The sequence below is a fragment of the Cavia porcellus genome, unplaced genomic scaffold, assembly GCF_034190915.1.
Source record: "Cavia porcellus strain 051 isolate PalLab524CR breed Dunkin Hartley unplaced genomic scaffold, mCavPor4.1 scaffold_28, whole genome shotgun sequence".
In the NCBI taxonomy this organism is placed as follows: domain Eukaryota; kingdom Metazoa; phylum Chordata; class Mammalia; order Rodentia; family Caviidae; genus Cavia; species Cavia porcellus.
In genome coordinates, this window is record NW_026947511.1 from 26,643,718 (window position 1) to 26,658,621 (window position 14,904).

General features: G+C 40.7%; 1 protein-coding gene across 2 annotated transcripts in view; it reads right to left on the minus strand.

Annotated features, from left to right (window-relative positions):
* Positions 1-1,283: 1,283 nt before the first annotated feature.
* The window catches only part of Dnajc12 (DnaJ heat shock protein family (Hsp40) member C12), a 36,788-nt gene continuing 23,167 nt past the window's right edge, over positions 1,284-14,904 (minus strand). The window contains exons 4-5 of one of the 2 annotated variants that reach the window (XM_003473617.5): positions 9,705-9,909; positions 1,284-1,874 (exon numbers count right to left, since the gene is read on the minus strand). In XM_003473617.5, coding sequence (XP_003473665.1) covers positions 1,780-1,874; positions 9,705-9,909 — 300 coding nt within the window. In that variant the 3' untranslated portion in view covers positions 1,284-1,779. Of the gene's footprint in view, positions 1,875-9,704; positions 9,910-10,917; positions 12,389-14,904 lie in introns of those variants that run through there. The other variant, XR_010044315.1, reaches the window with a different exon arrangement.

The window sequence follows — 14,904 nt, forward strand, 5'->3', positions numbered from 1 at the left end:
CACCCAAGGGCCAAAAACTCCACACACAGATCATCAGATCCTGGATTACCTCCTGTCACCTTTCTCCAGGACAGCTTCTTTATCCCATAGGTCCTCCTACACTCCAGCATCACAGAAGCAAACTTGTGGCAGCTTTTCGAATAAACACACTTCAGCGAAACTCTTTTTCCAGCAATTAGCATTCTGTACGATGGGCAAAAGGAGTCTGGATCAGTAACAAAGCCTTTATACTCAGTGTTTAGCTTTTTTTTTAAAGTACTGTCAAACTACTATAATAAAAGTCATAATCTGGGTTGCCTGTGAATACAGAAATTCATTTCTCACAGTTCTGGAAGCTGGGAACTCCAATGTCAAGGCAGAATTAATGGTATGGTAAAGGTACTCTGAAATGTGCCTCTGTCTCTGTCTATCTCTGTTTTCCTCTTCTTCCTCCTCCCCTTCCTTCTCCTTCTCCTCTTCCTCCTCCTCCTCCTCCTCCTCCTCCTCCTCCTCCTCCTCCTCCTTCTTCTTCTTCTTCTTCTTCTTCTCTCTCTCTCTTTCTCCTTCTCTCTTTTTCTAAAACCACACACATCATTTTTGAAGGCTCCAACTTCACAACCTAATCAAGGTTGTACCTCCTAATCAAGGCTGTACCTCCTAATCAAGGCTGTACCTCCTAATACATTTCTGTGGGAATATTCCAACATAAGAATTGTGGACATAAATATTGACATTACTGTTTGCTATGTTCTTACTTTACCTAATTTTGCTATTAGACCAGTGAAAACCATGTCACTGACTGAGGAACTTCTGCTCTAAAATTTATTTTGTTTTGTTCTGTGGTACTGGGGAATGAGCCCAGGGCATTCACACTGAGGTGCAGCCCAGCTCTTTATTTTTTATTTTAAGACAAAGTTTTGCTAAAATTCCAGCCTGGGCTTGGACTTGTAAGATTCTGTCTCAGCCTCCTATAGGGCTGGGATTACAGGCATGTGCCATCATGTCCAGATTCCTCATTTTTTTTCTTCTTAATTTTCCATTCATTTGTTCAAAAAGTACAAAACAATCACAGACTACATATGATCATCAATAATTGCAACCTAATGAGGTTCTGTTACCTAGAAGTCCTATCGTCAGAGTTAGAATATAATTTATAAATTTATCATTTGCTAAAAAAATTTTTATCATTTGCTTATGTAAGAAATCTTGTTAAAAATGTAACATTTCCTCAAATAATGACATTTTAAATTTACAGTTCTTAAAATAGAAATAACTGTCTGAAATATTTTAAAAATACAGTCAACTTTGAACTTTGGGGAAATTATTTATTTCACTCCATGGAGTTTACACAAGTCATTTCACCTAACTACAGAGTCAGAAAACATGATTCGTATATCCAATACTAACAAACAGAAATCATGGTATATCAATAAAATATTTAGATACAGAGATTAATTTTTAGATAGTTTTCTATAAATAGCATAACAGAAAAACACATATCAAAGAACCTACTTGGACGTAAGAATTTTAATTTATTCAATATTGAAAGAAAGCAGTCTTCTAAAAATGTTCACATTTAAAAACATACACACACATTGAGGGGCTGCGGGGAGGGTGTGAACAAGGCCCTGGGTTCAATGCCCTGCACCAAAAGCAGTACCAAACGTGGCCACATCATGAAAATAGGTTCAAAAACACAGGACTCAATGCTGAGCAGGTCACAGGCACGACAGCTGTAAGATGCAGACGCTGCCGAGCACAGGCAGTGGACTTGGTGCCCTCTGACAGCAGGGGGTATTATTATATCTCGTAGTTCCTGAACTTCCTCAGGAGTTCCGAAGGGGCATCCCCAGACCAGCGGAAATGAAAGTGCCAGGAGTTCATATCTGAGAAACCTTTAGAAGAGAGAACAAAGTTTTAAATCAGAGGTAAGCAAAGTCAAGACTTAGTAAAACAGTTTGGAGATGAGATTTCAGTGCACTACATAAAAGGTAAAGTCATGTCTTTCAATGTGACTATCAATACTTTACAGAAACAGACTGATTCAAGCACCCTTTGCAATTCTTGTGAAGAGGAATGAATTTATATGTGAGAACCTCACATGTTTAAATGTTTCATTCTCTCTACTGGTGAGAGTTTTAGCAATTTCACCCACAAAGAGATTGGAAACCATTTTCACACAGCTTTCAAAACTTTTCAAAAAGTAAAAGGTTAATGATGAAGGACCTCTAGAAATACATGCAATTGAATTCTACAGTAATATGATTTTTAAAATTACAATAAACATGGTTGTTGAAAATGAAAGAAAAGGTCACTGTCCTTCTCTTCTGGAAGAAGACTAGTAATATATACATTTATAAAACTCTTGAGGACAGCAAGCTGGCATCATTTATCAAACTTGCTAAGATGTATAAGCCCATAACCCAATAAATCTACTACTGAAAACTCATCCTAAGGAAATAATCAAGGATATGGCCAAGGGTTTAACTATAAGGATATTTATGATGATATAGTTTATAACTATGATTTTTAATCAAAAAGCAGTTAAAATATTTAATAGGAAGATAATTAAAAGGCTTTGATATTATTATTAACAATTTTTTATATGTATGCTGGTTACTGAACCCAGAACTTTTCACATGCTAAATATGTGCTCTATCAATGAGCCACACACCAGCCCCAATATTTTTTAATGTACTGTCATAAAAAAAATGCTCATGAAATATTGATAACTGATAGACAATTAGGAAACAACTCACACGGTATGATCTCATTCCTAAATTCACTACCTACTTGGGTATTACATAAATTGCTTAAATATAAAAGGAAGTACACCAAAATGTTAGCAGTTGCTATCCTTAGATAGTTGAAATAAATGTAATTATCATTTTTATACTCTTCTTGTTTATACAGACTTTATTTTCCTGCAATAAAGTATGGTTTGTGTCTCTTTTACATTTGTAATACCACTAGCAAAAAAGCAATTTTAAAAACTATGTAAAATATGTTTCCATTGACATTTAAAAACATTAAATATCAGAGTTGGGAAAAATAGACACAGAATAATTTACAAAGTTTATCTCAGGGAAACAGAATTTGGTTGTACTTTTTTTTAGAATAACCAGAGAAAATAAATCAAAGAATTTCTATTTGGGGATAAAGGGAAAAGGAAATTGTTTCTGACGACGTATAAACTCAAACTCAAAATATATGGATGACTTGTTCCTTTTAGATTCAGTTGTACTAAAATATTAAATGAGAATAAATCAAAATATCAATTGTAGATATGCCATGAGTGATAAGATTATGTTAAATTTTCTTCCTTTTGGTTGGCCATTATTTTCTCACTTTTCTATAGTACATAAGTACCATTTTTTGTTTTTAAAAACATATAGTTTCAGCGCTGGGCACAGTGGCACAAGTCTGTAATCCCAGCCATTGGGAGGCGGAGGTAGGAGGATCACCATAACTTTGAGGTCATCCTGGGCTACATAAGCAAGTTCAGGTCAGCCTGCACTGCATAGCAAGACCCTGACTCAAAAAGAAAAAGAAAAAAAAGTTTCAGGTTTAGTTTCAGATTTGGGTTCCTCTAGAAATAAACATATTCTATAGTGAACCCAAAATGTTCCCAGAGCCTCTCTGTGTGGAAGACCTGGTTGCCAGCTGATGGGATTTAGGAACTAAAGGGATCATGAGGGCTCTGACTTCATCAAGTGGATTAACCTATTGACGAGCTCCTAGTTTAGTGGGCTTACTCGGAAGCGGGGCCTAAATGAATGAAGTGAGTCACTGGGGAACACGTCTTTGTATGCTGTCCTTTTTCCCTTTCTTTCTGCTTCCTGGCTTCCATGAGGTGAGCAGCTTTCCCCATCACATCCTTCTACCATGATATTGCCGCCTTACAGTCAGCTGGCCAGGGACTAAAGCTTCTGAATATGAGCCAAACTCTATCTCTCCTCCTTTACCTTGGATATGTCAAGTATTTGTCCCAGCAATAGAAAAGTAACCAATACAAGTCCAGATAAGAATTCAAATTAAAGTCAGTAATTTCAAAGGTGAACCCAGGAAGCATTGATTAGGGGAATGGGAACAGGAAACAGATCTGTAGGAAGTACTGTATCAACCAAGTTGTCCCCTGAAATGACTGAACCTTGATCCCACTTGGAAATCCTGAAATGCAATACACCAACCCTTAGGGAAGATCCCCTAAAAAGGGTAAAAGGACTGGGGGAATCCAGCCTCCCACTTCTATACATGGCTGTGATAGCTGCATCCAAAGAGTGTTTACTCCCTGGCACCTATCGCCTACTCATCAGCTGCCAAGCAGACTTCACTGCCAGAGAAAGCCTCTGGCAGAGCCTCAAAGCTTGTGATAGAGGCCCTAGTGTTGGCAATGCCTGGGCAGGTGGGTGCCTGTGGGATATGGCAGCTCACCAACAGCATCTGCGACATTTGAATTTTTTAGTTGCTATTCCAGGATTTATGTAGAACTATTTAATTCTAGAATTGTCCTTATCTGAAGGCATAGTTATTATATATTTAAACAGAAAGTAGAAGTGAGACTGTCTTGCACACCAGTTTTCAGGTGCCATGATCCATATTTTACTGGCTCCAATGAAGTCAGAATGTGATAGCCACTGTTTGGTGGCTGCTCATCACAGAAGAAGCATCATAAGGCAAACTCCAAAGTCATTATCAAGGAAGGCTTGAAGAAAATTAGCAAATATGCTGAAAAGTAATATATAAGAGATCACTCAGGACTTCATGAGGCTGATGTGAATAATATTTCTTAAATGTTCATGTTACAAAAACTTACACTGCAATAAAAGTTACAATTATATGCAATTACACTTTGATATATCAAACTCCAACTTTATGGCAGTACTCAGTGTTAGGTCTGAGAGAAGGGAGCGGAGGAGAGAGAGGGAGAGAGGTAGAAGTCCGTGGGAGGAATGGAGCGGAGTGGACGGCCGTGAAAGTAGTGGGCAGCAGTGGCTTTATTCCGGGAATGCGGGGAGGGGCCCCCCCACCGCCGGCCCTGGGGCGCAGCATCTCTGCACCCGGGGCCGGGCCGTGGTTAACACGGGGAGGGGAGACTGGCGCGCTGGCCGCTGGAATCCGGCGATCTCCTTGGCGATCTCTCTCTCTGGCGAACTCTCTCTGACACGTGGCGTGGGGGAATCTAAATGGCCTAAGCTTAGGGCAGCGCCCTAAGGCCATTAGAGATGCACAGGTATCTCATTGGCGCACAGGTTCTTAAGGATGGGGATATAGGGTTACAATCAAGTCCATAGGGGGCGGGGGGGGGAGGAGTTTAGCTGCACCCTTTTCTGGTTACAGTGTTCCATCTGGGCCAGCAACTCTTTCATATCCCGTCTTATGGTTATTAGGAAAAGGGGCGAAGATCTCTCTCTGTAACTACTTCCTGCTGGCTGAGGGCGCTGTATTGGGGGTGTAGGGGAGTTTGACGGGATGAAGGTTGATGCCCAGGTAGACACTGATGCCAGGTGTTTTAGCCAGGACAACTTTACTGGTGAATGTAGGTGTGTCAGACTGGAAAAACAAAGAGACATAATGTTATTAGGAGACATGGCACTATTATATTTAAGGACCCAGGTGAGGTAGATAGGAAGGTGACTTTGGTTTTGAGATGGTATTTTATCAGGGTGACGTTGAGGTGGCAAGGCAGAATTCTGAAAAATAAACGTGGGATTAGGAGGAGTGAAGTTATAAGAGGTGTTTACTCCCCCTTATGAAAGCATAAAAGTTAAAAGGTAGGTAGGTAAGGCTTGTCTCTGGTATATATGATGTTGGAGTCTGTAGGCAATCGTGTTAGGGACTCCTGCTATAGAAATGATCATTAACAGAATGTAAGAAATTAAGAATCAAACTGGACAACAAAACATGACAACCTGTGAGTCATAAGGCAGAGATGAGCATCAAAAGGATGGTTAGATCTAGGGCCTGAGTGATGTGAGACCAGAATGGCAGTTTAAAAGGGAATAAAAGCATTTTATGATTTAGGACTGGGACCTGTATAAAAATGGGCCTGTTTGTAAATGGCATAGGTTTTCCAGTCTGACACACGTACATTCACCAGTAAAGTTGTCCTGGCTAAAACACCTGGCATCAGTGTCTACCTGGGCATCAACCTTCATCCCGTCAAACTCCCCTACACCCCCAATACAGCGCCCTCAGCCAGCAGGAAGTAGTTACAGAGAGAGATCTTCGCCCCTTTTCCTAATAACCATAAGACGGGATATGAAAGAGTTGCTGGCTCAGACTGAACACTGTAACCAGAAAAGGGTGCAGCTAAACTCCTCCCCCCCCCGCCCCCTATGGACTTGATTGTAACCCTATATCCCCATCCTTAAGAACCTGTGCGCCAATGAGATACCTGTGCATCTCTAATGGCCTTAGGGCGCTGCCCTAAGCTTAGGCCATTTAGATTCCCCCACGCCACGTGTCAGAGAGAGTTCGCCAGAGAGAGAGATCGCCAAGGAGATCGCCGGATTCCAGCGGCCAGCGCGCCAGTCTCCCCTCCCCGTGTTAACCACGGCCCGGCCCGGGTGCAGAGATGCTGCGCCCCGGGGCCGGTGGTGGGGGGGCCCCTCCCCGCATTCCCGGAATAAAGCCACTGCTGCCCACTACTTTCACGGCCGTCCACTCCGCTCCATTCCTCCCACGGACTTCTTCTTCTCTCCTCTCATCCTCCCCCTTCTCTCAGACCTAACACTCAGAAGAGCCAATAATTTTTTTTTTTTTTATCTTTTTATCGGTACCAGGGATTGAACTCACAACCACCTGCTTGCAAGGCAGGTGCTTATGTCGCTAAGCTAAATCCCCAGCCCCTCAGCCAATAATTAAACAGTGATGAAAACAGGATGAACACTCATCCTTCATGATGAAGTTCTATCAGAGGCAGCTACCAGCATTTTCTTAATACTGTAGTAAGAATATACCCTATGAAAATTGGCATTACAATTTGGTCAAATAAATGATGATATACATACACTATGAATATTATCAGACATTAAGAAGGACAAATTGCTTATGAATGTGAGACTAGGTCAGGACAAGACCGGTAGTAATATGAGCTAACATACATGCACACACACACACGCACACACCCACACTCACATAAAAGCACTTACCGTGTGGCTGGCACTAATCTAAATATTTTACATAAATTATTTTCTCCTCAACAAGACATCACAAGGTACACACTAATATTTCAATCATTATACAGATAAAACTCAGATCCTCAGGGCTTAACCAGCTTGCCCCACATCATATATCTCGTCAGTGGAAATCCCAGATCTGACTCTAACGCTGGCTTGACTGCTGTGTAATACACAAGCATGTGCACAACATAACCTTTTCTTTGAGTTTCTCCTAAGGGTGAAAATAGAACTGGATTAGCCTAGAGCATGATATAGAAAGAGACACGCCTGAGCACCAGTAAAGGCTGACACAGGAAGTGGAGCAGAGGAGGATGGGAGACTGTGATACACACCAAGTTACTGTCTGTCTGCGATTTTTTAATTTTTCTTTTCACTGATGAACTCATACTGTTTGGCTTTTTAAAATACCAAAATAACTATTTAAAAATAGAAAATTCCACAGAATCTTGAGAGAGGTGCGAGTGCGGCCTTAGTACCCACTCCTGAGTTTCTGCAGTGCCCAGCTCCTCCTCCCCGTCCTCGTAATAATGGATAAGGTCTTGTGAAAATCTGACTGGAAGCCAGAGTGGCAGCACACACTTGTAATCTCAGCACTCTAGGAAACTGAGGCAGAAGGATTGCAAGTTTGAACCCACATTGAGCAACTTAGTGACTTACTGAGACCCTGTCTCAAATATGAAACAGACAAGGTCTGAGGACCTAGCTCCGTGTGAAGACCCTGGGTTCAACTCCCAGTACCACAAAAATAAACAAATAAATCTAACTGAAACAGAGAGACTGGGGGCTCAAGGTACACAGAACTGAACATTCCAGGGCTGGGAGGGGAAACGTTGGCACATTTGCCTGTTTGTGCATACAGTGGGGAGGGCAGCAGGAGACATGTTTGTATATGTGTGCTTACTTAAAACACTGTTTTGTGAAATGCAGTCTTCTGCTTTGATCAAGTTCGTTATCATTTAACCACTGTGACCATTGTGCAATAAAGGTGACAACACTATCGAGGTCTCTTGGGTAACTAGCAGAGACACCTGAATCAAACTCTTTAAGAATCCTTATTCCTAGCAACTACCAATTATGTAAAAGTTCTCCCCAAAAAGAAATTTGAAGTGACAGTCTTTCTACCAAGACTTCAATCACCACAAGCTATCTAATTACCTTCTTTTCAAACAAGTGTTCAAGAGTATTCAGGAACTTTTTACTCAAAGGCAAAATTTTAATGGGGTACTGCCTCACAACCCCAAGAATCAACAAGAAAGAACTTGAAGTACGTTGCAGAGTATGTATACAAGACACCCAAACTATTGACAGTGTGGGGGCCAGACAAACCAGAAAACAGCAGCAGCCAACACTTCTCCAAAGCCTGTGTGAGCACTAATCCTGATGTATCCATTTCATCACTGGATTAAGAACCGCTTAGCAGATCAGTGGAGCACACTCCTGGGTGAGTGAGGGTGTTACGGAAGTGTGGTCTTGGGTACTTTACATGGTCGCTCAGTTGTTCCTCTCAGGTCTCCTGGCCTCTACAAACTAAGCAGCTTTGCTCTGCCCCTCTGCCATGATGTCCCCATCTTGGAGTCAGTCAACCATGAACTAAAACTGAGAGCAAATTAAACCTCTCCTCCAAGTTGTGGGTGTTACACACAGAGTCTCAGCAAAAAGAAAGCTGACAAACACAGCCTGCTACAGGCAAACCAATCACTATGCTGAGCACTTTGATTGAATCTCCCCATTTAATCCTCATGGTAACTCTGTGAAGAGGTTATTATTATAATATCCATTTTATAGATGAGGAAACCAAGGTCTAGAGAAATAGACAACTTTTGCTAAGTGACAGATAATAAGTACTTGAGCTAGAATGTGGACACAGGTAGTGACGCTTGGGATCCAGGAGTTAAACTTCTGTAACACCCTGCCTCAATGGATCTATAAATGATGCAGACTAGATAATGCTACTTCCAGATGAAGAGTCACTGCAGGGTAATGTAGTATCTTGGGACATGGACTCTGAGGCACACTGCCTCTGTTCAAAGCCCTGCCTTGCCACAGTTAAGCTGTATTAGCCCAGAGCTAACACTCAACCTCTCCAGGTGTTAGTGTGCTCATCTGTAAAGTAAGAACACTAATAGTAACAGCAATCTCCTAAGTTTCTAGTGAGGACTTAAAAAATTAATACATGCAAAATTTAAATTAAATGAGGTAATAAAGTCAGTATCTTTGCACATAAGCAAACATTCAGTAAATGTTAACTAGTGTTGTTTCAATAAAGCAAAAGATATTCTGAGAAACATCACAGGTTTCCCTCCAGAGTAATGTATTTTCCATTTTCTGTGTTAATGCTGACGCAGAATCCTCCCATCTCAGCCTCTGAGTTAAAGGTTTGTATCACCACTCCCAGTTGCTCAAAATCTCTTAAGATGCTAAACCAACCCTTGTGTTTGACCCACTGTGCAGATTGGAGAAGGTTGCAAATAAACACAGTACCACGTAAGGACTTTGGTTTCAGACCTCCTCTGTTCTGCAAAGTTGTATGACATGACTTACTTGGAGAATCTGCATTTTGTGGACAGACTGACTTCTCAAGGGACTCAGATTCTTTTTGCTTCATTTTCTCTGTGGTTGAACCCAGTTCCTCTTCCTTTATTTCTCCTTGTTCTTTCCCTTCTTCATTTTTAATCTTCTTGGTATGGGTCTGGTCAGATTCTTCCAGCATCAGATCTTTCTTACCTCTGACAGCCCAGTGCATTGACTGACAAAGTAAGCACATAAATATTAATCAATACTTGGGGCTGGGGATTTAGCTCAGTGGCATAAGCACCTGCCTTGCAAGCAGGCAGTGGTGAGTTCAATCCCCAGTACCGGAAAAAACAAAAAGAAAAAAAAAATTATAATGGTGGTTATTTCTAGGAGAGGGAAGTAGATGTGGGGCTTGGAACAAAAATGGGTACATTTTTATCATATGTCTTACTGTACTATTTTGGTCTTATAACAATAGTGTGTTAACTATTACATCATTAATTTATAATTAAAAAATCAAGATCTATGTATCAACAGTGTTGGTCATTATTTATGGACTTCTAGTATAATTTTTATACTTCTACAAAAGAAACCAAGTCCTTGAAAACTGTCCCTAGAAACCTAATATCCAAGAACTGTGTCTAAATGATTGGGATGATTGCTTTCCTGGTGATTTAATCCTCTACATAATTCTGGCTGTTTTCCGTGGGGTAGTGAGGCTTGCAGTTGTGTTTTGGTTTTTTGCGTGTGCCTGCAGTAGAAAAGGCTGGCAACTGGCTTTCTCCGTGGAGGGAAAAGGCTATTAGGAAGCTAATGGAAAAAGAGAGTAAAAGAGTTCAATAATTTAAGACCCAGAGAGCTAAAAATGTGAACTGAAAGCATCACAAGTTGACCAAGTGGCCTTACATGATGTTTCTCTCTTGAAATCAAAGTGCCACAGCCTGCTGTAGATAAGCAAAGAGGATTAATGACTTACAATAAATGCTTTGAAAGCCCCCAGTGAGAAGATATTCTGAGGCAGTAGCCTTGCTCACCTGTCCTCTTTGAGAGTAAATCAGAATAAAACATTTTATCATCAGATTTTGGTATCTGCTGATCCCAATTATATAAATATGCAGAAGAGAAACTCAAACTGTATCTAACTTCATATACAGGAACGTGTCATGCTTTGCAGTTTAATCAAAGATTGAATGCAAGAGCAATGCAGAACAGCCCGTGCAGCAGCCTTCAGATCACTCACTCTGTGTTCACAGACTGCTGGACTCCACAAAGGCGCTGGATGCACAGAACACCATTTCACATCAGACGAACTAATCTGTGGCATAGTGATGCATCTCAACAGAGTGGGCCAAAGTGATCGTTGATACAGACTAAAAAGGAGACTAGGAAAGGGAGAATCTGTACAGCAAAATAATGTACAGCACAAGGCAGAAAGTCAGTGTGTGCATGACGCAAGCTAACAGCATATGAAAGCAAGCTCAGATACAAAGGCCACTAATCCGGAAGTCTGTGAACCTGGTATTTTATTAGTCCACCTTCATAATTACCTTGTTTGCCAGCTTTCTTTAATGAGCCTCTTCCTCTCCCTGTCCCTTTCCCTCCTGCCCTTCTTTCAGGAGTTATTCTCCAACATTCAAACTTTGGTCAGCACTAGCAAATAATTTTGTTTTTATACATAAGAGGTTAAACATTGCAACAAATAGAAAAGAAAAAAGCAGTCGACTCAGAAGTGCCATAGCTGAGCTGAGTAACTATGCAAAATCAACTGGTTACTTTCATCCTGGATCTCCAGGAGTGATTTCTGGCCTGCTTTTGGATAATATCCAATTAACACAGATTGCCTTTCAAACAGGCCCAGAAGGTGCTGGATTGCACACTGTTTCCCATCTGGTTAGAGAAATTGTGGCCATGTGGGCCCAGTAGGAAACTTCCTTGTAGTCTGTGGTCAACTGGACTCATCCCAAAGTCACCTCACCCAGCGGGAACCCAGAAACAATCAATAGACATGGGATGACATAGGGTGATGGGAAGCCCCAAATGGCACCCCATGAACAATCAGTTTGTCAAACAATTCACCAAGAATGTATTTCTATTGACTCCTTATATCATTTATAGCAAATGATATGACAGCAATATTTTTATCAGCTTATGATATTTGTCTTAAGAGCTTCATTTTGACCGTGGCTCTGCTGTAACCACTTTTCAGAAGCCCTCCTCATGCCATTCTGACACATATTTTGAAAACAGAGAGAGAGTCATTCATACCCAGAATGGCGCAGACTAATTTCCCTACATTCTTAGAGCTAGAAAGGTCTCTTGTTTTCAAGCTGTCTCAGGATTCCAAAGGCTGGAATCACTGAAAACCTTCTCCCACAGTCTTGCCTTCAACCAACACATGTCTAAATGTATATTGCTGGAATGTTCATTGACCTGGGTGAATTCTCATAATGTATTACAAATGAAACTATCAGAAGGATCTTCTAGAAAAAGAAATAAATAGCTAGTTAACAGAGAAAAGTATCCGTTACAGTTTCATCACTTGTGTCACTCTAAGGCTGAGACTTGCTGGAAGAATTCCCCACGAGGAGAAGCAAGCTGTGTGTGTAGACCAGAGCCTGTGTGTGTGCTGCTGCCCAGCTGCCCTGTGGTTTGTCTTGCCTTTAGGGTGGGCCTTGTGCTCCCAATCAATGTTTCCTTCCAGAGGGATTATACTGTTTAAATAAAAAGCAGAAACACAAGATTAATGATGTGGAAGGGAAGAGATTTGATGAGATTTAGTCATCTATATATGTGCAGGGCACATGAACATGCAGGTGTGTTTTAGACAAACATCATCTGAAACTCAAATCCTAAAGTTACAACATTTTACTGTCTATAACTAATCCCAAAACCCTAAATCTGATGTTTATCTACCAAAAATAGACAATGCCTTATTAGGTAACAAACAGCGCTATCTAGGATAATTATTATTGATTTCATCAAAGTATGAATATAACAAATAAATGAAATACACACAGAGAGAAAATGACAGTTTAAATGTTACCAAAGAAGCTAGATGCAATGGCCAGCACCAACAGTATGAATACTCAGGTGGCTGAGGCAAAAGGATCACTTTTAGGATTAGAAAAGAAAGAGAAGAAAATCTACTGAATGGTATACAGATCCTGTATATCCCCCCAAAGTATTGTGTGTTCAGAGGAAGTAGCCTGTGGAAGGTGATTGGGTTATGGGGGCTCTGCAGCTGGCTTGGTATTTGGAAGCAGGGCCTGGTCAGAAGCGAAGTCACCGGGGACTTGACCTGGAAGAGTGTAGGTCACTCCCTGGCTACTCCCTGTGAGCACTCTGCTTCCTGACTGCTAGGATGTAAGCAGCTTTCTCTGCACCATTCCCCTCTGCCATGCCATCCTGCCTTGGAGCCAGCTGACCATGGACTGTACTCTGAGTCCAAATAAGCCTCTCCTTCAAGTTGTGGGTATCAGGTATTGTGTCTCAGCAATGGGGAAAGTGGCTAAGACAGATGCAGTGAAACTCAGTATAAGGGATTCCAAGCCCACTGAGGAAGAAAAACAAAAGAAGTCAGCAACAGACTGTCAGAAGCAAGAAGCAAAGAAAATTGGGTGAAGAAAAAAGTCACCACAAATTTTAAAGCAGAGATATGCAGCTCATCATTTTTGTAACACTAATAAAAATAAATTTGAAATGAAATGCTAGCCCAGCATACTACTTCAACTTTGCTGACAACACAGATGATGAAGCCAGTAAGATCTAAATGTAATTATTGCAAGACCTCGAACAGTCATAGCTAAGCTAAACTCAAAGTAGAAATGATGTGTTTGGAGATAGGAAATTAGTACTAAATGGAAAGACACTGGCAATATAAATTAAAGCAGATATTTGGATCTTTTTTTAATCCACAGTTAAAGCAATATTAGCCATTAAAAAATAAGTGACGCAGTTAAGTGGATCACCAAGAAAAAATGGGCTACAAATCAGAAGAAAAGGGTCACTAATTCAGTGGCAAATTACAGTGTGCCATCCTGAGAAAACTAGAAATATGGTTATATAGCACTGGCGGGACAATGTTTATTTAGCTAGTACCAACAAGAGAATTATGGATAGACACAGAGAAAAAGAAAAGAGACATATTTCTGAATATGTGGAGTCAGATCAATATTTTTTGAAGAAGTCCCTGCAGTTACTTTGTGTATATACTCAGTAATCACATATGCCTTAGTCACTTTTCCATTGCTGGTACAAAATACCCCCTACCTGCAACTTAAAGGAGAGGTTTGTTTTGGTTCAAGTCCCAGTATATAGCTGGCTGACTCTAAGACAGAAATGGCAGGGTGGAAGGCCTGGCAGGGGAAAGCTACTCAACTCGTGGCAGCCAGGAATCAGAGAGAACAGAGAAGAACCAGGGACAAGGGAAGAACCAGGAAGGAGAACACATCACCCTTCCAGGTCAGACTTGAAGGGAAGCACCTCCAACCAGTCCCCATCTCCTAAGAGCACATTTAGCTAATAAGCCCATCAATGCATGAACCCACTGATGAGTACAGCTCCATGATGCAATCAGCTCCCAAATACACGAGGCTCTGGAGAACATTATAGATCTAAACCGTAACAGTATGCTCAGTACCTCATAAGTAATTTACCCACCTTAAGCAAATTCATACGAGCACACACTTTTCAAAAATGAGACAAAGAAACCAGTTTACATTTTATGATGAATGGCTTTAAACCTGTAATTTGAGAGTTTTGCTTTGATCTTCCCATTATTTTAAAGATCATCCCTCAGTACTGACAGGTCTTTTACAAACAAGCTCCACAAGTCTTAAAACAAAAACTGTGAAGAAGGAAATCTAAATGTACCCTGAAAGGCAGGCATGTGAGTCACTTTATAGACTAATTCTAACAAGTGTCCCTGAAGACTTACCTGGAAGGAGAGTTCTATATTCAGAGCCTCAAGTCATAAAACAATGTTCTAACAAATAGAATCTGGGTAATAAACAATGCCTAAGATAATAGAAATTTTGAAACATTTCTCTATAATATAGAATAATTGATATCAACAAAGCAATTACAATGACTTATTTGTTTATTTGGGTGCTAAGGATTGGACCAAGGGATTTGCTGACCATGTGCTACACCCACAGATCCTTTTTTTTTTTTTTTTTTTTTTTCAAATACTGGGTACTGAATCCAAGGCAATTGCACTTAGCTATAT